At 48.9% G+C, this 21,000-nt stretch overlaps 10 protein-coding genes across 10 annotated transcripts; 5 read left to right on the forward strand and 5 right to left on the reverse strand.

The window, feature by feature from the left end:
- Positions 1-1,724: 1,724 nt before the first annotated feature.
- LCP9604111_8271 (protein N-lysine methyltransferase family protein) lies at positions 1,725-2,860 on the reverse strand (the record flags this gene model as incomplete). Its single annotated transcript, XM_039076396.1, has 2 exons — positions 1,725-2,334; positions 2,397-2,860. The coding sequence occupies 2 exons, from the start codon at positions 2,858-2,860 to the stop codon at positions 1,725-1,727; spliced, it is 1,074 nt and encodes a 357-aa protein (XP_038925656.1).
- A 254-nt stretch (positions 2,861-3,114) lies between these two features.
- On the forward strand, positions 3,115-4,487 carry LCP9604111_8272 (uncharacterized protein; the record flags this gene model as incomplete). The annotated part of the gene is made up of 2 exons (XM_039076397.1): positions 3,115-4,194; positions 4,254-4,487. The coding sequence occupies 2 exons, from the start codon at positions 3,115-3,117 to the stop codon at positions 4,485-4,487; spliced, it is 1,314 nt and encodes a 437-aa protein (XP_038925657.1).
- Positions 4,488-5,041: 554 nt separating this feature from the next.
- Positions 5,042-6,140, forward strand: LCP9604111_8273 (class I SAM-dependent methyltransferase; the record flags this gene model as incomplete). The annotated part of the gene is made up of 4 exons (XM_039076398.1): positions 5,042-5,212; positions 5,268-5,288; positions 5,408-5,554; positions 5,619-6,140. The coding sequence occupies 4 exons, from the start codon at positions 5,042-5,044 to the stop codon at positions 6,138-6,140; spliced, it is 861 nt and encodes a 286-aa protein (XP_038925658.1).
- Positions 6,141-6,292: 152 nt separating this feature from the next.
- On the reverse strand, positions 6,293-8,555 carry LCP9604111_8274 (transcriptional regulator family TF; the record flags this gene model as incomplete). The annotated part of the gene is made up of 9 exons (XM_039076399.1): positions 6,293-6,651; positions 6,704-6,767; positions 6,813-7,027; positions 7,077-7,386; positions 7,446-7,881; positions 7,934-8,241; positions 8,298-8,381; positions 8,437-8,456; positions 8,507-8,555. The coding sequence occupies 9 exons, from the start codon at positions 8,553-8,555 to the stop codon at positions 6,293-6,295; spliced, it is 1,845 nt and encodes a 614-aa protein (XP_038925659.1).
- A 714-nt stretch (positions 8,556-9,269) lies between these two features.
- cym1 (pitrilysin family metalloprotease cym1) lies at positions 9,270-12,453 on the reverse strand (the record flags this gene model as incomplete). The annotated part of the gene is made up of 2 exons (XM_039076400.1): positions 9,270-12,024; positions 12,080-12,453. 2 exons carry the CDS (start codon positions 12,451-12,453, stop codon positions 9,270-9,272), a joined length of 3,129 nt encoding a protein of 1,042 aa, XP_038925660.1.
- A 385-nt stretch (positions 12,454-12,838) lies between these two features.
- On the forward strand, positions 12,839-14,444 carry LCP9604111_8276 (taxilin; the record flags this gene model as incomplete). Its single annotated transcript, XM_039076401.1, has 5 exons — positions 12,839-12,977; positions 13,089-13,363; positions 13,440-13,588; positions 13,646-13,889; positions 13,947-14,444. The coding sequence occupies 5 exons, from the start codon at positions 12,839-12,841 to the stop codon at positions 14,442-14,444; spliced, it is 1,305 nt and encodes a 434-aa protein (XP_038925661.1).
- A 357-nt stretch (positions 14,445-14,801) lies between these two features.
- Positions 14,802-15,848, reverse strand: LCP9604111_8277 (NAD(P)H-dependent flavin oxidoreductase; the record flags this gene model as incomplete). Its single annotated transcript, XM_039076402.1, has 1 exon — positions 14,802-15,848. The coding sequence occupies one exon, from the start codon at positions 15,846-15,848 to the stop codon at positions 14,802-14,804; it is 1,047 nt and encodes a 348-aa protein (XP_038925662.1).
- A 598-nt stretch (positions 15,849-16,446) lies between these two features.
- LCP9604111_8278 (DNA-directed DNA polymerase delta subunit POL31) lies at positions 16,447-18,314 on the forward strand (the record flags this gene model as incomplete). The annotated part of the gene is made up of 5 exons (XM_039076403.1): positions 16,447-16,490; positions 16,563-16,752; positions 16,827-16,958; positions 17,006-17,963; positions 18,019-18,314. 5 exons carry the CDS (start codon positions 16,447-16,449, stop codon positions 18,312-18,314), a joined length of 1,620 nt encoding a protein of 539 aa, XP_038925663.1.
- Positions 18,315-18,586: 272 nt separating this feature from the next.
- On the forward strand, positions 18,587-19,527 carry LCP9604111_8279 (uncharacterized protein; the record flags this gene model as incomplete). The annotated part of the gene is made up of 3 exons (XM_039076404.1): positions 18,587-18,608; positions 18,714-18,793; positions 18,856-19,527. 3 exons carry the CDS (start codon positions 18,587-18,589, stop codon positions 19,525-19,527), a joined length of 774 nt encoding a protein of 257 aa, XP_038925664.1.
- Positions 19,528-19,690: 163 nt separating this feature from the next.
- On the reverse strand, positions 19,691-20,485 carry LCP9604111_8280 (AA9 family lytic polysaccharide monooxygenase; the record flags this gene model as incomplete). Its single annotated transcript, XM_039076406.1, has 2 exons — positions 19,691-20,336; positions 20,394-20,485. 2 exons carry the CDS (start codon positions 20,483-20,485, stop codon positions 19,691-19,693), a joined length of 738 nt encoding a protein of 245 aa, XP_038925665.1.
- Positions 20,486-21,000: the final 515 nt, after the last annotated feature.

Below are 21,000 nucleotides of genomic sequence, written 5' to 3' on the forward strand. Positions count from 1 at the left end.
AGGACCTAGAGGACCGAATAAATCTAAGGGCAGAGACGTGGTTAGCAAGCCTGATATAGTCCAGCTGCTATGAGAACTATAAGAGGGGGGGAGAGTATGAGTGAGAGGAAGGGGGGGGGGAAATCGAGGGTTTTTGATTTTGAGAAATTTTTCTTGGGGGGGCAGTGAGCGAGCTTAGGGCACACGAGGAAATAAAACGCGGCACGGAGTCACACACGGGGATCCCAATCAAGTTAACCTGAAAATAAAAAGACTCACCTTGTAAAATGAGGAGCTGTAGGACCCAAATAGAAAAAGGGAGAGTTGAAAGAAGCCCTGAAAAGATGACGAAGCCCTTCGTCTACCTCGAGGAAAAAAGAGCGGTGCTGACTCAGCCGGAAAAAGGGTTTCTTCAGCTCCCCAGGGCTTTTCCAGGGCTTTTCAGCTCCTCCGTCTTCACGAGCTTCCCCTCTATTACTCTTTCGGACAAGCCTGCGCGATTAATTTGGGCCTTGTTTAGGCATCCATTATTACCATCTCGCCGGCTCTGCGATAGGTCTTTCTCTTCCTAGGTGCGACTGCATGATGCAGGAGCTAAATCCCATGCTCTCGGAATTGCTGGATTCAATGGCAGCGGTGTGTGTGTGTATCTGTGATTTGCCCTCCGAGCAGACCTCGGGAGTAGATCCCAGGTACTTTCGTACATTCAGGTACATACGTGGCAGTACTGTTCGTACTGTCCTACCGGGATGTTTAAATTGTTAGTTATGCACCTACGGAGTACTCCGTACTCCATATAGAGCTATGTGATATACTTGCAGGTAGTTCTATGCACCATGCCGAGTTACAGTACATATGCCCAGAACTGCTTGAGGTCAAGCTCTTGGGTAATAGGCCTTGGGCGAGAACCCATAATGACGCACATTTGATCCCACTCGATTCCACTCAGCTGTCCACTTTGTGCACGGACCACAAGAATATCAACAGCTTATGTTATAGATAGGACTGGTCATTTAGAAAATGCAGCATACATATTTAGCCCAATGCTAGCACTAATAGTCTTGCTGTATTGATCCCGGCCACCTAGAGGCTTGATAGACTTTATCCAAACCCGAAATTGTACACCGCGAAGAGTTCCGAGGACTCAAGGCATCCAGTCAGCAAAACGTAGATCATCTTATTTAGCCTCCAGTTCTTCGGTGACTTCATTCTGGTATGAATATAGCTATATCCACCTTTGAATTCTGCTGGTTTGTAAGTGGTCCTCGGGACCATCGTTAAATTGGGGAACGATCCACCCTCTCTTACTAGATGATTCCTTTTATAGTCCGAGAAGCAAAACACCGAGATGCCAGAGAAGATACCTTAGCAATGTAAAAACCAAGGATAAACGAGGTATGCCGTGAGATGCCCGTCTATGTTATTCTTGTTACACTTGTATAAATTGTTTCGTAGCCTCGATGCTTAATCTCATCTCCACCTGATTAGTGTCAGTGCGATCCCAGCATGTATTCTGCGTTTGATAGTAGACATCTTCAATAGTCAGATGTAGATTGTACGCCATAGTGGTATAAATTACAGAACTATTTTCCGGGAAAAAAAACCGCATTGTCGTGATTGGAGCATCTACGAGATCCTTCATACAGGGCCGTTGTATCCTCTCGCTTCTTGTTACCTATGCTTCGACGTCGTCCTTTTATTGATTGGGGGTATATTTTCTTTCCACCCAGGGGGTCATTCTCATGCTAAATTAATCGACTGTAGCAGTAAAACTCAATTTCATCCACCTCATCGTGCTGCGAAGGGATTTCAACGCTGTCCTGCACCGCCGTAAATCTCGCCGAGCGCATCAAGTCGAAAAACACCGTTTCGCTGTCATGTCGTCTCTTCAGAGCCACCAAGACGATTGCCTCTGGGGAGGTCCGAACCAATCGGTCAAGCGTAGAGACTAGCGCGGGCAAGCTATCTGAATTGTAGGTACAATCAGAGACAAGAATGAGGTCAATAGGCCGTGGGCAGAGCTCATCCGGTGGGTCGTCCCAGTCGAGATTTTGATAGTGAAGACTGGACATGGTTGCGAGTTGGGCAACATTCATATTGCGTGTTATTATCTCCTCAACCTCAGGGAGATCTGTGAGTAATACCGAACAATTCGGGAGCATTGATGCCAATGCAATTCCCGCTATCCCACATCCTGCCCCAAGCTCAACTACCTGGATAGGTCGGTTGCAGACGGATAGGACCTGCTTCAAAGCTTGTATTTTAGGTTCAGGGCCTTTGTTCTTGTTACGGGCCGTCTTCCTTATATCCTCACACATCAGGTGAAGGTATGTAACTGTTGCTAGGCCCGCATCCCTAGGAATTTGTATTTAGAATCTCGAGGGAAAAAGCCAAAGGGAAGTAGCAGAGTGACTTACCATATGTGTCGAGCAATGCTATTTCCTGTCTCTTCCCATATTTCCATGGGGAATGGTTCACAGCCGCTGTATTGAAGGCGGCGTTGAACCAGCTTCTCTGCTGGTGTGGAATGAGGCCCAAATGGAGCACTTGTTGCAGCAACCACTAATTGTATGGGGGAATACTGGGGTATGACATATTCTGGTGAGTCCGGCATTTTAACCGTCAACACCATAGACTGCTGGGCCAGATTGGATGGGAGAGGACCCAGGGTAATAGCAAGTTCTCGATTACTGGCATTCCATTTTGTCGTTTTCTGAAATATAACTCGAGAGGAATTCTCAGCTATCACCATCAAATCAACATCTTCAGCAAGAAAAGAGTCCCCTAGATCAGTGGTGATGCAGATAAGAGCGGAGATGTAGATGGCCCCTTTCTGTTGTTGGATTCTGGGGGTTTTCAGGAATCTAACATAGTAGACCATCTTGGAGATATAGAATACAATGCTTTCCTCCCTCAATGCCTCTCCGTCCTAATCGTATCTTCATCAAACCCAAATTTCCGCCAAAATTATCCGCGCTGACTCAGCAAGGAATGACATCGTCGGGTTCATGCTGCGGCCTCACTTACCTCTGCTTACTCCCCGTACATTTTTCCAATGTCGCCGGCGACAGCTGGTGGAGCGAATCACACAAGATCCGTCATTAGTAGTCTCTATTCTTCACGTCGTTGCCCAATATGATGCGACCGCGCGATCCCCGCATCCGACAACGGATTAATCAGATCTCCCATAACCTTGAGACCGCCAACGAAACCGCGCAAGAGGGGCTTTATACTTTCTCCCACAACTACATATCCCCGTGTTTTGAATCCATTGGAAATTGCGTGACTGCATGTACAGCACCTTGCCTTCCGAGCCGTGAAGACCACCTAAGGCGGCGACGACGCGGCCAAACCGAAGCCAACTTTGACTTTTACGACGACTGGGCCAACGAAGAAGAAGATGATGGCTTAATTGGATGGGGTACTGGTGAACTCGACCGCCTCCTTGCTGGCAGCGGGCTGGCGCACGGAACTGCTGACCAGCCGCGCCGGCCTAGGAGGATGAGCTACGGGACACAAAACACTAGGCGAAGGAGCACCGCGCACATTCCGGACAATCGCGCTGACCCGACTGTGATTCCAAGCTCTTCATTCCTCGGCTTCCTCGAGCGCTTTCCGTGGAGATTCGGTGCGAGGGGAGTCAAGTATCGTCCTTCAGCTGCAGATCTGCAAGAACACCCCGGCGCCCGGCGCTATATGCACGAAGACGAGCCACTAATGGAGGCTATGGATGACGATGATGAGGAGGATCAATTGTCCCCCATCCATAATAGGAGGAATCGCAGTACCACGCAATCTTCTCGCGGAACGGACAACTCACTTAGTTCCCGCGGGGATCTATTCCCTAGTGACGAGGAGGAAGATGCAGTGCCCCTCGATGATGAGTTTGCGCTCGCTTTTGCGCGCCGGGGAACGGGCTTAGAATCAGATGATCAGTCCGGGGCGAAGTCTGAAATTGTACAGTCTGCATCCGCGTCTAGTCTAGGTGGTGCGTCCTCGAGAAAGACAAAGCGGAAGAAGAAACGGTCCCCAAAGCGGTCGACTAGTTACAATGATGCCGCGATTGCTCAAAGTGTTGGTACACCATCGATGGCAGACCTGAAGACAGAAGAGCAGCGCGCGGCATTGGAAGAAGAATCGGATATTGCGCGAAGACGACTCGCTGCACACGAGCTGGCTTTGAGTCGAGGCCTTGATCCGGGAGGCAGCGATAAAGTATGAGATTTTCATCTTCCGGTATAAATGAAGAAGAAATTAACCAGATTACATTTTAGCCTGCCGCAATATCCGCTAGTCCAAGTCTCCGACCACAAGAGCAACCTAATACCTCCAAAAAGACCTTCAGCGAGTCATCAAGCCGCCGGTTGTCCGACAACCAACTCGAGCCATTCCCACGCCTATCCATGTCGCCTTCATCTTTGGCCATGGATTCTCCGGGATTATCGAAATCCTCACCAAGGGCTATATCTCCACATGAGCTTGGTGGAAATACGACTTCTCTCGATTGATCGTGTTAACGAGTCTTCACACGCATTGCTGTAATTTGCTTTGGGTGATTATTGTGGACCTTTGCCATTGATCACCTAATTTGTATGATATTCTGAGCGATTTTGTTACTATACCCCTATGAATTCAAGAGTCTCGAGAGTGCCAGGAGTTCTCGAGCGTTTTAAATTGCAAATGATAAACCTGATTGATTTTGAGATTCCCCCTCTAGGCTCATAGATCTTCCTCAAATCTTGCCAATTTTCTCCTGCACAGTTCCCAACATCCAATTGCTTTTGTCGCTTCGCTATCGTCCTTGAATGTTGAATTCGGATCTTTAATTAGAGTCCTCTTCATGAGCTTCACCTTCCATTGAGATGAACTTCATTCTCGATTAGAACCAAACCGTGGGGCCGTCCCCACACCCCACGCGGGGCATCCTCAACAGAATTGCTCTTCCGGTCTATCCAGATACGAGACTGGAGTACATAGCCAAGCTCTGCGATATCCAAATCGCACAGGATTGCTCAATTGCACCACAGGCTTCGCACCACAGACGAACTTCGGCTCATCCAGGATGGCCAAAGCCGAGTCCGATCTCAGATCCATACTCGATGGCGGCTTTGATCCTCATAAGTTCGCCTGGTACGAGCCAGAACTGATTGAGGTTCCTGAGCCAGCAAAGTCTCTGCTCGAGAAGTACAGCAAAATCCCACCAGGACACGAGGTTGAACATGTGAAAAAAGTGGTGAGTCCTTTTCATTCCATGGCGAGAGTGCCCACGCTAATGACGAATGAATCAGAGAGATCGAGCATTCGCTGTGGTAAGTTAGATATTTCTTCCCGACAATATGTCCTACAAGCGTGGCCTGTGTGGTTTTCATCAGACGCAATTGTCTTCACGATTCCCTCGTTGGCCGAAGATACTGATAATTATCCCCAGTTTCCGTACCCATGTATTGGATCATTCCGGTTCCTAGACTTGAGCATCCCACAGTCACCGCTCTACCCTGAAATCCTGGATAGACTCAAGTCTGGCCAGAAGCTGCTCGATGTCGGATGTGCAGTCGGGCAAGAGCTGCGTCAACTGGTAAGACCCCAGACAGCTCATGCAGGGTCTAGAGCAATGAATGCAACTTAACGTACCAAATCAGGTCTTCGACGGGGTCGCTTCTGAAAATCTATATGCTTCAGACTTGCGCCAAGACTTCTACGACATTGGATATGAGCTTTTCAACGACCGCGATCACCTCAAAGCCCAGTTCATTGTAGCAGACATATTCGACGACAATTCCGACCTAGTCAAGCAACTGACCCACAAAATCGATATTGTGAACGCCGCTTCCTTCTTCCATCTTTTCAATTGGGACCAGCAGATTCTAGTCGCAAAGCGGCTCGTTGGGTTACTCCAGGATAAACCCGGCTCCCTTCTAATCGGGCGACAGATTGGTTTAGTGAACCCCCCACCTCCAGAAGATAAGGAGGCCTCTGGGGAGCACTATCGTCATGATCCTTCTACGTGGAAGAAGTTCTGGGAGCAGGTGGGTACTGAAACGGGGACGAGATGGGAGGTTGAGACTAGGATGGAGAAATGGGCTGGGGCAGATAAGATGATGAAAGACTACCATGAGGGGATGGACACTTTCAAGCTGAGATTTAGTGTTCGAAGGCTGTAGGAGTTCCTTCATCATTTGTGATTTGAATTGTATATAGCATGTTTCTAGATTACATCAATCAGTGCTTCTTCGTGCACCACTAGATCCTTTTCGGGGTTGATTATACTACACCGAGGATCGGCTGAACACCCGCACCTCGCCGCTGTGCAACCCTACTGTGTATCTGGTGCAAAGTGTTGGGATGCAGATGCTGAAATGGCAGAGTCGTACTGGAAAGGTTGGATCCCAGACTGTAATTGGTGCATTGTGGAAGCCTTTTGGATCTGCGGCAGCTGCGTTGATTCATCGAATAACCACGGTGGGTTTGCAAGAGACATTATCTCTTGGTCAAATATAGTCCATGAGTCATCTGCGCTTGGGAGAGGGAATGATAATGCCACGCTTGTGTCTGGCGGGGTATGCATAGCTTGCATACTAGATTCAAGTCGGTGGGAGAGAAAGGTATGAATGCTTGCAGCGGACTGATTCCTTCGTTCTAGACTTTGGAGATGTGCTTGGATGAGGTGTAAATCTAGAACGAACATTAGAAGAGGTCGATAATTCTGTTTTTCGAAATGCCATACCATCTGGGTGAGTCATGCCGTCTTCAACACCCTGGAGAAGTAATACGGCCGCCCATGTGATCATCTATGTTGTTAAAAATAGAATTATAGGCTCTGGATCAGAACTTACAACCAAGTCCCAGTTAGACCATATGCTCGCATCATCTTGTCTCAGCCTCAACACTGCCCGAGCCGAAACGAGCAACTCGTGTCGCTCAAAAGAACTAATATTCGCAGGACTGAGATCAAATCCACGAGCAGGATGATAGATCGAAAGCACGTATAGTTTGTGCAGGTGATACTGGAGCAGAATGAGAATACCTTGCCGATCAGACGGAGTGGGCTCTACCAACAGTCAGCCCCGGAGATTGTATTCTGGCTCATGGATACTTACGGGATGAGTTATTATATCGTACCAGCCAGTCATCAAGTTTCCGTGCCCAGTGCCGGATGACCTGCGAGTCATTTTCAGTAAACGGGGACCGAGCTATAGGCACGATGTCAACCTCATCTGCATTGAGAGAGGACCATATGCTCGGTAGCCCACGGCCGACAAAATGACTCAGTCCAAAGTGCATCATTTCTGCAAGGTCCTGGAAGGCATTTCCTTCATGGCTATCTAGCCGCTGTATATTTGGATTTGCAGCATGTCGTGGGAGGAGTGGATAGGACATGTGCATTGAGGCGTGTTCGATATCAATGACCTGAAGCCAACAAACGTAAATAAAGTATCCGAATCTCGGGATTTGTTACCTGCTCCTACCTGAAGACCGGAGAACAAGCCACGCCAGTCTTTCGTGGTGGAATTCATCTCTGCTGGGCAATGATCAAGCCAGATACGATATGCCATTGCAATCCACGATCCTGTGGCACCAACATAAGCCTCGCAGCTCAGACTAGCCATTATTAACCCAAGGATATCGTGAAATGCTTTCTCTCTTTTGGATTGTGGGGAGAGCTTTTGTTCTTCGTCCTTGTGTTCTGATACCTGCAGGTCACTTCCACGCAGACACGGTGTCACAAGCTCAGCGATAGCACTATACATAGCGGAACAATATTCCGAGTTCAAAGATGCCAGCCTAGCAGACGGATGGTGTAGAGCAGATATGTAAAGCACAGAAGCGAGCAGGACAGGGGTAGGGGAAGCGAACGCGCTATGATCTGTTAGGAAGTGCAGAAGTGGGAGACTTTTCAAGAAACTGTGATATTGTTAGATATCGGCCGTCACATCTTGATTTAAATAGTGCTTACGAGCTCCATAGCTGCTGAACAACGGATCGCGACCAGATACTATCATCTGGAGACGGACGAGTAATGAGTCGTAAATGCGCAAGCGCTGTCCATACACCTTGTAGTGGCACGACTTCCGTGTCTTCTTCGAGACTTGCCCCACGAGACATACTAAGTTGGTCTTCGGGGTCCTGGGGTTCCTCAGTGATACCTAGCGCGGCCTCGATCCTGGCCAGCCGGTTCAAAATCGACTGATGATCCGGGATCACTGACAGAGAAGCAAAAGCTTGATCTTGCTGCATCTCCATTAATTCATGCATTGCAGATGCCTCGACGAGGTGTTAGCTTTGTTTCTGGGTTATTGTTTCCGTGATCCTTTGCTCACATTGGCCCGGGGCTTAAAGACACAGGCTGTTCGAGTGTGACGGCAACGGCGACATGGAGGAGGTCCGGATACTTCGCATTTCATCTGATTCATGTGAGTGGTCTTTTTGCTAGTATGTTGGAAAGTAGTCTGTCTATACCTTTAGTCGTCGGCAATTTACTTTGACTGGTTAGCTTTTCTCTACAATACCAATGCCGTCTCGGACTCACCACAGGCCTTGGTCGGCTTCGGGCCGACCATGGCGCCCGATCTCTTCATGGCTACTCAGAGTCACTCTCCATTACTCGCGGTGATAACTGATCAAAAAACCGGAGAAGAAGTAAAGAGAAACAGTTATATCGGGGCTTATCAGCGGTGGGGAATCACCATTTCTCCGCTTTTTAGCAGAGACCAATTATCATTCCTCATTCTTTTAGTCAAAGACATTGAAAGATTCCAAGATTTGTTTACTTTGATATTTCTACGAAGTTTACGAATTCTATGAATTCTATGACGATATTTATGTTCCCTCGTTTTTAGTCCGTCCTGTGTAGACTTATAAATCCAGGACGGGTCTGAAAAACGGAGAAGAGAAGTGTACCTGGCGGTTCACATTCCCTTTGTTCTTGCGCGAGCATCCTGATGGAAATGAATGCGACATCTTGCAACCAAAGGTAGTGACTGGTTGTAGATGTGATTAGCTCGGTGCCGAAGCACGTGAATATCTTCAGCGCTGTTGGGGGTCAAGGCAGGGGAAGACATGAAAACAGGGAGGAAACAGAAGAATAGAGATGTATACAAATGGGATATACACGATATATGTACAAGGTAGGGTGTGAAGTAGGGTGTGATGGAGGAAAGTGAAGTATATAGAAATACACAGGGAAGTGAGGTGGTGATACAAATTCCCTAAACAAGGATCATGTCCAGTTCGGAGAAGGTGTGCAAAAACAAAGAGGCAACTGCTGAATGGCGATCCTTGGGTGATATCGCTTATGCGGCGGCATCCATGGAAAGCTTGCGCAGCTCCCATTCCGAATCAGCCCAGTCTTTCTTCTCACCCAGAACACAAGTCGCTTGCCGTGAGCCATTCACCAGGAACTTCTCAGCGACCGCGTTGACATCCTTGGCTGTAACATCCAAGACCTGTTCTCTCCAGCGCTGGTCCATTTCATGGGTAACGCCGCTCATGAAGTAGCGGGCCCCTTCGTCATCAACGCTCATAGGAGCATCAAGTCCTTGGAAGATGCCAAGCTTAGCTTCTTCAATCTCACGCTCAGACCAAGCACGATCTCTAGCGAATATACCACTGTTTTTGAAGACCTTGAGCGAATTCAGAGGATTCGGGTCTCGGTAACTCATGAAGGTGAAGATACCCTTGATGGGTCCGTTGCTAGCACCGGCTCCGTATGCACCTCCCTTCTCACGGATCTCGGGGTGGAGGTAGTTGTGGGTGAGAAGCTGAGACAAGATGCTGAGAGGAGCGCTGGATGGGTCAACGAATGGCACAGTTTGGCGAGCCTGGCCAGAATAATAGACCTTGTACGGCATCTCGTAGAAAGCCTTGTCGGCTGACTTGAAGGAAGACGTGGTAAGATTGGCGCTTGGGGACTGTGTCCGAGGCAGTCCGGAAATCCACTTTTGCAAAATCAATTCGTTGTTGCCAGCACTCTCCTTTTCACACACCACGCGGACGCGAAGGTTGGACGAAGAGATGGCAAAGGATTGGATAAGGCGAAGCTTCTCGATTAGCTCCTGGAGACGCTCGGGAGAGGACTCTGCGTCACGGAGCAGGTTAGCCGTAGCCTGTAGCTGCTCAAGGCCAGACTGCTGCTCTTGGATCCAGAAGCTCCGAGAAAGACTGGCAGCCGCAGCATTGACAGCAAACCGGTGACCAGTTCCTGCAATGGCATCCAAAGCTCCATTAGTCGTCATCCGTAGAAGTTCTTGAATCATCGCAGGCGCAGCAGGGCTTGTGAAGTCCGTCTCTGTGACCAAAACCGAGAGTATTTCCAGCATCTCGGGAATGTTTTTGTCAATAGCGAATCCAGAGAACTGCAAACCCTCCTTGAAATGATCCAAGTGCGTTGGGGACGACACAAGGAATGACGATGTTGAGATCCCTCCGGTTTTCAGTTTGATCAAATCTTCCCACTGTTCCATCGACCGATTGGCAGTTCCCAGACGCATAACGCAGTCGTTAAAGAGGGGCATAAGCAATCGGAGTTCATCGGGCAAATCAACGAAGTCATTCAAGGCCTGGAAGTAGGTTAAGCCATTGGTGGGAGCTTCACGCCAGACGACGTCAGCGCCCTCGACTTTCGACTCTCGGACAGGTTTGCGTTCCTTCTCTCGCGAGATGTCCTTGACTCTCAACGATGGGAGACAGCTCAGGTCAGCATTATGGGCGTCCTCTTGGATCTTGAGAAGTTCCAATTCCTCCTCTCCAAGCTTGGTGACAGCCTTCTCAACTGATCCATGCTCTTCAATAAGCTGGGCAAGTTTCTTGTCCTTTCGCACCACCTCCTTCTCGTCCAACTCTTTGTTGAAAGTGGGAGTACCGACCATGGTAAAGGTCATGCATTGGTCGTTTATGAGGTATTTCTCTACCAAAGACTCGAGATAACCAGGTTTAGCATATCTTCTCTTGAACTCGTCGATGACATCATTCCAAGCAAGCTCTTTCATGGGGTTTGAGCCGTTGAGCCAAGACGAAATGGTCTTCTCCATCACACCAATTCCAAAGTTTGCAGTCTTGTGGCGCAGCGAAAGCTCCAGCTGGTGAAGGAATCCACGAATTTTCTCCTCGCTGAACCCAGCAGAAACGGATTCCCGGAAGACGTTTTGAATCACGTTTTTGATATTCGGGGCTTCCGCTTCAGTCACCCCGTTAAGTCCAACCGAGAAGATAGGAATCCGACCAGATGGGTCAAGACCTGTGTTTGGTGTGAAAGAAGAGCCCAGACCACTCTCAACAAGGGCTCGGTACATGGGTGAGCCGTAGCCATCGAGGAGAAGCGAGGAAACGATTCCTACAGAGAAAGTTTCCACAATATCGGTTGTGTCACCCATGTACCAGGATGTGGATGTCTTGTGCTGCTTGTCTTCGCTGGCGAACGTATCGATGGGGCCCGGAACAGTCACATTAAGAGGTCCCTTGGTGAGATCCAGAGGAAGCTTGATATCAGTATCCGCGTGCCCTTTCTGAAAGCCATCCAGGACTGTACCGATCTGCTGCAGGTGATCAGCCAGAGGCATATCACCATATGTAAGGATCTTGGAGTTGCTAGGGTGATAGTTGCGTTTGGAAAACTCCGTCAGCTGCTTATGAGTGAGATCTGTGATATACTCTGGGTCTCCACCCGAGTTGTTTAGCGAGGGAAAGATACTCTCTTTGAAACGAATATAGTAGAGATAGTTTGCATCAGAGATCTGGCCCTTCATCTCGTTGTAGACAACACCCTTAAATACGATGTCCTCCAATGATAGCTGTTTTTCAGCTTGCCCGGGAATCGACTCTCCAGCACGCGGATCCTCGGGGCCCAAGCGCCATCCTTCTTGTCGGAAATCCGATTCCTTGAGAAGAGGGTGTAGAGTAGCATCAAGATAAACAGAAAGAAGATTTTGGAAATCTTGTTGGTTGGTTGTAGCAAAGGGGTATGTAGTGTGGTCGGAGGCTGTGAAAGCATTCATGAAATTCGATAGGGAGCGCGGAAGCATCTTAAAGAACGGGTCACGGATTGGAAATCTTGAAGGAGCATAAGGTCAGCAAAAATATAGGTATTGAATATGATATGATTCACTTTTCACTGCCACATAATGTAGTATGCTCCAGAATATGAGGCACACCAGTAGCATCCGGCGGGTTTGTCTTGAACCCAATTCCAAACACATTGTTCTTATCATCTCTGGCGACATGCATGTAGTCCGCATCGGTCCGGTCATGCTTCAGCCAGACTGCAGTCAGATGAAGCTCGGGAACATGTTTTTTCTCCTGTAGAGTGAATCCGTGGAGCTTCTCGCCGACCTTGGGAAAGTTATCCAAGTTGGTCACCGTCGATGCGGCTCTCCGGGTATTGCGTGGAAGGACCGTTTGCGTTGACTTCAATGAACGACTAATAAGCGGATTAGACTTGGGCACTCGAGCTGTACCGAGGCGCATCGATGAGCGCAACATAATTATGGGTAGTTGACGATCGTTAAGAACAACCCCGGAGTCGAAAATGTCCAGCCCTGGAGGTTCCACCGCCCAGGCTTACATCATCTATGCTAGCGTAAGCCTCACTCTGGCCGCCCGCTTGTCGAAGTTCTGCTCCGAAGACCAACATTTGCTCTTTCCCGAACGATACGACAAGCAAACGATCCTTACATCCTAGGGCCAGTGATCCCGCTCGTGAGCCTTGCCTCCGGGATCTCTCCTCCGTGTGATTGATCCGTCTACATCCTGCCCTGTATCCCGCCTATTCGGCGCAAATTTTCGGCTTCCGGCCTTCGTACCAACCCCCTCGTGAATCGAATCGCCAAATACGCTGTTTTTGCACTACTCACGCAAATACCTTGAAATGTCGTCCACCTCTATGGCAAAGAAGAACAAGGTGAAGAAAGCGGCCGATCCAAACGAGACGTCCAAGCTTTTAGCCGCCAAGATCTCCCAGCTGGAGCAAGATGCCGCCGGCGAGAAAGACCAAGAGGCGGAAATTGGTGCGTGACTCCCTTTGTATTCTGCGGCGGCATTTTTCTTCTTTGCTTGGTACCGCTGGACTGCGGGGTTAGTCTGGAACAAGGGTCACTGACTTGGATTTTGATATACAGAGCGCGAGGTCAAGAAAGCAACCCGTGATCTCAACCAGCTTTTGAGCAATATCGAATCCCCTATGACCAAACTCGAAACCGTCCATAAGAAGTACACCGAGCTGTTGGCGGATATGAAGAAGTTGGATCGTGATTATTCTAAGAGCAAGAAGCGCGCCGATCAGTTGCAAAAGGACCAGGATAAGGGCAAGTCTGATCTCAACAAGACCGTTACAATGAAGGACAAGCTAGAGAAGCTGTGTCGAGAACTTACCAAGGAGAACAAAAAGGTCAAGGTGGGTCCATCAGCATGCGCCTCGAGACGATTGCGCCAAACACCGCGGAGGACTTGCCAGCTAAACGATTTGGTAGGATGAGAATAAGAAGCTGGAGGACACTGAGAAGAAAGCGCGCTTGATTGTGAACGAACGTCTCGACTCGCTCCTTTACGACATTCAAGACGTCATGGCTGCCAAAGGGAACCCTCGTAGCGAAAAGGTGGATGTCGATTTGGATGAAGCGTACGATTGAGTTCCTCTCCTTCTCCGAGCTTCACATTTGCTAATCGGAACCTATAGACTCCGCGCCAAGCTTAAGACCATTAGCGAGCAGTTTGACACACGCGACTTGCATTACAGGGGCCTCCTACGTGGCAAGGACTCCGAGATTCAAAGTCTCGCTTCCAAATTTGAGGAGCAGCGCCGCGCTGGTGAAGTTGAAGCCAACCGAAGCCGAGCTTTGACCTCTCAGGTTTCCACTTTCTCCCATACCGAGGCTGAACTGCGCAGCCAACTCAACATCTATGTGGAAAAATTCAAACAGGTACAGAAGGGTTCCTATAACCCGTCTCACTCCCCGGTCGCTGACGAAGACCACCAGGTCGAGGACACTTTGAACAACAGCAACGATCTTTTCCTTACCTTCCGCAAGGAGATGGAAGAAATGTCCAAGAAAACCAAGCGCCTAGAGAAGGAGAATCATACTCTCAATCGGAAGCACGAGCAAACTAATCGCAATATTCTGGAAATGGCAGAGGAACGGACCAGAAATCATGAAGAACTTGAACGGTGGCGACGGAAGTGCCACCACCTAGAAGCCCTTTGTCGGCGTATGCAAGCCCAGGGTCGAGGCGAAGGACTTGCTCTAGCGGAAGGCGATGATCATTTAGAGGGCGATGATGAAGGCACTGAAAGCGAGTACGACGATGACTACGAAGATGACGAGGAGGATATCAGTGATGAGGAAGATCTCGAGCCACCCCCAACCCGGGTCGAACAACCCTCGGAGAAGCCTGTCTTCGGTCCCACCCCGCCCCCGAATCTTTTGCAAGCTCGAGCGAATGGCAACACTGCGGGAGTCAATGGCTTGGTTTTCTAAGATTATTCCAATTTATTTGACGTCGATTTTGATCGAAGCGACTTTGGCTACCTCCATGAACATTCGGTCTTGGACTTCGTACTTTTCTCCCAAGGCAAATGCTTCAGTTTGTCTTGGGTTTGCCTTGGGTTTACAGAGATCTGAAGATTCGGGTTGAGTTCGAAAATGTAGAAGTTCTTTGCCATCTATTTTTTGTCTGTCTCGCGATATTCCTCGGTAATTACCAAGGCATAATCCATCTTCCTCGTTGGTTTCTTCAAGTCTTATTGGTTTCATATTTTCTGTACAAGTACATGTCATAGTATAACAAGAAAAAAACCTTGGCAAATATGATGCATCCTAACTTTTACCTAATATCTATAGCTTACTCGATGACCCTGTGGAAGTGATATATGAGCCTCCGACTTTGAGCACCTCGATGGCCTGCTGAACCATTTCCTTCACAATGATTCCGGCTGGTTTAATCTCGTTAACACTAGCCGAGACGTCGCCCATGAGAAACGGCATATCGGTGTCCTTGTCGTTCTCCAAATCATCCATCATGGGCACAACACCCTTGGAAGTCAGCGCGGCAATATCAGCAGGCCGCGCTTCCCATTCCTTAATATAATCATTAGGAAGCATGCGCAAAGGCCGACCAGTGACAACCAGCGTGCGCTTAGTCTCGCCAAATTGCGCCCCAACAACAGCCTCCTTATGCAAGCGACTAGCGCCGCTCTCCTCGGAGGCCACAAACCGCGTGCCCACCCAAACACCCGCAGCACCAAACATCAACGACGCCGCCAGACTGCGGCCATCGTTGATACCACCGGCTGCAACGACAAGTGCCGGTTGCCCAGTGAGCGGACTCTTATACTGCCGAGCAACATCCACAATAGCAGGTACGAGAACGGAGAACGGCACTTCGCCGGTATGACCGCCCCCCTCGCCGCCCTGTGCACATACAATATCGACCCCCGCCTTTAACGCCTTATGGGCGTGCTTCGGTGCGCCAACCATATTCATAATCAGGATTCCGGCCTCGTGGAGCCGCTTGATGGTCTTTGCGGGCGGGATGCCGACGGCAGAGACGAAGAGCTTGGCGCCGTGCGAGATGGTCACCTCGATTAGCTCGTCCAGCTGGCCGTGTGTGTAGTCGTGGTTTGTTGCACGCGCTGAACCTCCGACCTGCGGAAGGGCGAGATCTACGCCGAAGGGGAGAGAGGGGTCCCGGAGGAGTGATTTGAGCTCCGTGAGCATCTCTGATAGTTGAGCTGGTGTGTAGCCTAGTCCGCCGATTGTACCCAGACCGCCGGCATTAGAGACCGCTGCTGCTAGTGGAGCTCCAGATGCGCGGGCCATGCCAGCTAGCAGCACTGGGTGTTGAATCTTGAGGAGAGAGCATAGTGGTGTTTGGAGAGACATTGTTTTTGGGTTGTAGAGATGGCTATGGTAGATTGTCAGAGGTAGAAGTAGGTGGATCTAAGAGATGGTCTTGTCTCGATGCTTTCTTAGATATGGAGAGTGTATAGATGTTCCACGTTCAAATATGAAGAATAGAAATGCGGGGAAGCCCTAAGATATGCACGGACCGAGGCATCTGTTAGCCGATCTCCATATGTGCTCCTGGGTACAATATATGGTGCTTTGTGAATCGTACATCTCAGTAAGTATACACTCTTTTCCAGTATCATCGAGCACAGAGAACTCCCGAGGTCGGCTTAATGTGATCTGTCGCTACGAAGTACAAAATACATACTTCGTTTTTTTGAGCCTAAGGAATTTGTGAAAACTAGAAAACGAAAAGAATAGTATGATGAATCAGGTTAATGGGAATAATAGCAGATTCCAGGAGTCAGTCCGATTACTCCCATATAAAATTACATCGACCCACTAGATTCCCAAAGCGGTAATGTAATTGAACGCGCTAACAGACGCGTGAGCGCGTCAAACACACCTCTTCGCATCACGATTCATCTCAACCATCCCCGAAACACAAGGCCTCAACATCATTCCGCAAAATATGGTACCGGACGCCGAGGATTACACTTTCTTGTGTCCCCCCAGGTAATACCTCTTAATCCACTCTGCATCCAAGCTGCTACGTTTCGGGGAGCTTTCGCTAACTATCTGCGATAGCGAGGAGGAACAGGAACAAGAGCCAATTTACCGCAATCACTCCTATTACGGTCCTGGTTATACCTTCCACCTACCAGCTGGCGCAGGACGACACTATCAGCAGCAATATGACGACATGTACTTTTTGCGACTCGCAAAGTTGAAACCTGCCGTCGAACAAGTCGCGACGGATGCGTGGGATGGCCTCATTGTAAGAGCACTCAGTCTTAGGAAATATTTTGCGCTCTCGGCTATGGAATTTCCTAACACCTGCTTGTGAATTAGATCGCTGGAGAGAAGGTGCGACGTGTCGACCGAGTCCTCGATGTCCGACAAGGCGAGCTGTGTTGGGTGGCCGGCACCGTATATATGCATTTGCCAATGAAGCCGAATATTTTGGATGATCTCAACCAAGAGGTTCGTTTTCTAACCTTGCTGCTGCTTCTTCCACTGACAACCCATAGAACTTCACTTCTGCGCCCCCTCCCCGCCTCACCTACACCGACCCTTCAGACCCCTCTTTGACCCAAATTATGATGGAAGATGAGTCTGGCCGCTTACGGCTCACCGGAAAATTCCTGCAGTCTACACAGCTGGCGACAGGTGCAATTATCGCGGCTTTGGGCACTGAAAATGCGGATGGAGATTTCGAGGTTATTGATATCAAGCTTCCGGATTTGGCTCCGCAGCTTCAACGATGGGGGGGCAATGCTCCACTTGCTGGAAAGGAACACGGCAAAATCGCCTTCGTTAGTGGCCTGGAAATCACAGGAACATCAAGCGACACGCTTGCTTTGGAGCTATTGACGGATTATCTTCTGGGCTACACGGGATTCTCGGGGAACGCCGAAAACAGTCCTTCCTTGGGCTCATCTAAAATCTCCCGCTTGATCATCGCAGGTAATTCAATTGGAGCCAACATAATTGAAGATGTGGCGGTGACAAGCTTCGGCGATGCTGAGGCAGAGGAAGCCCAGCCAAGAAAGTATGGCTATGACTGCTCTGCATACAATGCCGCGCCTATCACAGAACTCGATAACTTTCTAGCGGAGATTTTGCCCAGCATTCCTATCACACTCATGCCGGGCGAAAAAGATCCTGCGAACTTCTCTCTCCCTCAACAGGGGATCCATCGTACTATGTTCCCTCAGGCAAGAGAATATTCCGCACCTCCTGTCAGAGGGGATGAAAAGCCTGAGGTGAGCTGGTTCGACAGTGTCACGAACCCATGGGACGGCGACGTGGAAGGCTGGCGAGTATGGGGATGCAGCGGTCAGAATGTTGACGATGTTCTGCGGTATATCCCTATTGAGGGTGATGATAGCAGCCCAGAAAAGGAGACAGATTCGAATGCTCGGATGCGAATCATGGAAGCTATGCTTCGTTGGCGCTGCGGTGTTCCCACTGCGCCGGACACAATTTGTATGCTTGGACACTTGAATCTTTCAGAGAAATTTATGCTAACAATACCCTTTAGGGTCATATCCATACCAATCCGAGGAGCCATATGTCATCGAGTCCTGTCCTCATATTTTTTTCGCTGGCAATCAACCACAGTTCAAGACTACCACGATTGAAGGTGGCGTCCCTCCCCGCCTAGATGGCGACACTGAAATGACGGGTGCCGCTGATTCCTCTGATACAGCCCGTGTTCGGCTGTTGGCACTTCCCAAATTCAGCGAAACTGGGGAGTTAATTCTGGTTGATACCGAAACGCTAGAGGTCGAGGTGGTCCGGTTTGGAGTTTTCAACGGTCAGGAAGAACAAAAATAAACTGATAGAGCTACCAATCAATGGTACTAATGAAATAATTACATTCTCAAACCCTACACGTCTGATACATTTATATAAGCCTGTCGTATACACCCCGGGTGGGCTCTACGCGCCAAGACCCACATTTGGAAAGAAATCCATCCCACTAACTTCCTCCGCTTTATATCCATCGAGATATTGATAGACAACGAGTTTTTCCGCAAGAGTGCATACATATTGAGTCATTCTGAATTATCCATACTCAAAGAATTATATTCTCATCATCCACCACAATGCTGCTCAATGCCAACATCGGTACGCTGCTCTATGCCCATACCTGGATATATACTTTCCCCGGAGATTTGCAGATTGAGACTATAATACAAACAGAAGAAGCTAATTCTGACTTCCGCGGAATAGCCCTCTGCTCCTCAAAGGCTCTTTTAGTCCCGTACTCATCATGGCATGTACCCCAATACCACGAATGGATGAAAGACCCGGTAAGCAAACAAGATCAATAAGATCCTAGCTATGATCGGCCACCTTTCTCACAGACCCCAAGGAAATCCAAGAAGCAACAGCCTCGGAGCCCCTAACTCTGGAAGAAGAATACTCGATGCAACGCAGCTGGCGCCAAGACGCCGACAAGCTAACCTTTATCGTCTGTCGGGCAATCACAACAGGCATTGAAGACGATGCCCCTAGCCAGACAGAGCTACAAACTGAAAGTGATTCGCCGGCTACTATGGTCGGCGATATCAACCTATTTCTGCGCATCGACGACGGCGAGGAGGGCAACAGCCCGCCGCGGATAATCGGCGAGCTCGAGCTCATGATCGCTGAGAAAGTCAACCAGCGATGCGGGTTTGGGCGCGCTGCATTACTCATGTTTATGCGGTATATTATTCAGAACCAGGGTGCTATTCTGGATGAGTTTGTTGGTGGTGGTGATGTTGATGTTGAGACTGTGCGGAAGTTAGGGACTGGTGTTAAGACACTGGGGTCATCGAAGGGGTTATCGTTTGAGTATCTCAATGTCAAGATTGGACAGACGAATTTGAGAAGTTTGGCTTTGTTTGAGGGACTTGGCTTTGAGAGGGTTTCTGCTGAGCCGAATTTCTTTGGGGAGTTTGAGTTGCGCAAGATGGATTTGAGTCTAAGTGGTATTGATGCGGCGCTTGAGGGGGCGAATGTGCGAGGGTTTATCGCTTTGCCTTATGAGAGAACAGAATAGATTCGAATTATCAATGTTTTATAGGGACTCTGGTTGGTTTGGAGTTGTGTTATCACATAGCATTCATTCATTTCGTGATATTTGAATAACACTAGATAGAATGAGCATCCAAACTCACATCCCTCCAAACACCCTCCACCTGATGTTTAATTATAACCCTGAGTCAGGCATACAAAGCCGGTCCCGGGATAATATACGAAGTAAGCGTAGAATAAATATCGAACAGGATCCCAGGATCAGTATTGATATACAACTCCCCACCAAACGTGCCATCCGGCACATCACTTCCACCGCCAGTGATTTCCAAATTGAAGCACTGTGGGTAGTTCTGAGCGCCATTCAACTGGCCAGCAGAGTGCAGAGCGATAATCTCATGGCGCATCACATAGTTACCCGCAGCAAGAGTGGGGGGGATCTTCACAGTCCACTGGCCTCCAGCAGCAATAAGATCATCGGTAGCCCATGTACCAGGAGGAGTTGCACCATCGATGAGACCATCTTCTTCAATCTTGAAGAACTTTAGTGTCGTCTTGTCGACTGTGCTGCAGTCACCGTTGCATGAGGCGAGGTAAGTTATCAGAGGACCGTGATGTGAGTCTGGCCAGGTCGTCCATTGGAGATCGATACTGGAGCCAGCGGTGACGGTGGCGCTCAAAGCTGCGTTGACTCCGTTTCGGTGGCAGATTATATTCGGATCTTGGTATTCGGTGCCGTCTTCAAAACCGAGGTCGGTTGCCGTTGTTGCCCAGCCGACACTGTCAGGGGGGTCTGCCATGTAGGGGTATTTGTCAACGATGTAGCCAGTGTAGCTGATAATGTGGTTAGTTGTTATTGGTATGGAGACTTTGTTTCTTAGATTGACTTACTTCTTGCCATCAGCTACGATGCTAGAGACATAGCCGTGGCCTGCAACAAGAGAGGCAGAGGCTAGGAGCGTAGATAGCTTTGAAAGTGTCATTTTGCTCTGGCTTTCTGGGAAATAAATGAATGGATATTTCTGTATGTGTATGATATATATATTTGACCTCAACAGCTATATTTTATATACATAGCCCTCTCAGATATCGTCCTAGTCTGGTCATCTATTAATCTAGCCGGGCGTATGTTCCTGGAGGAGGTCCGTTCTGATCATGGAATAGTATCAAGCACAATTACGTCAATTGGCACGGGTTGGTGTGAGCTAAGAAGTGTTGTTATGGGAACCTGTTGGTGGAAAATCATAGATCGAGCTCAGCCTTTTTATTTTATTGGTCTGAATGGAAAGCCTCGGTATGCGAGCCGACGGAAATATAGAATCTGCCACGGAGTACTCCGTACGGAGTACCTAATATTCCTAAGACTCTCAGTCTACTCACCGTATGACCCGATTGATGCCAAGGAATTCTGCGACATGCCAAGCAACGCGAAGGGCAACATGTATAGGAATGAAGTGCTGAGTGCCGTGGCTTGAAGAGTAATGATCTACAGAAATAC

The sequence above is a fragment of the Penicillium roqueforti genome (assembly GCF_015533775.1).
Source record: "Penicillium roqueforti strain LCP96 04111 chromosome Unknown scaffold_31, whole genome shotgun sequence".
In the NCBI taxonomy this organism is placed as follows: Eukaryota; Fungi; Ascomycota; class Eurotiomycetes; order Eurotiales; family Aspergillaceae; genus Penicillium; species Penicillium roqueforti.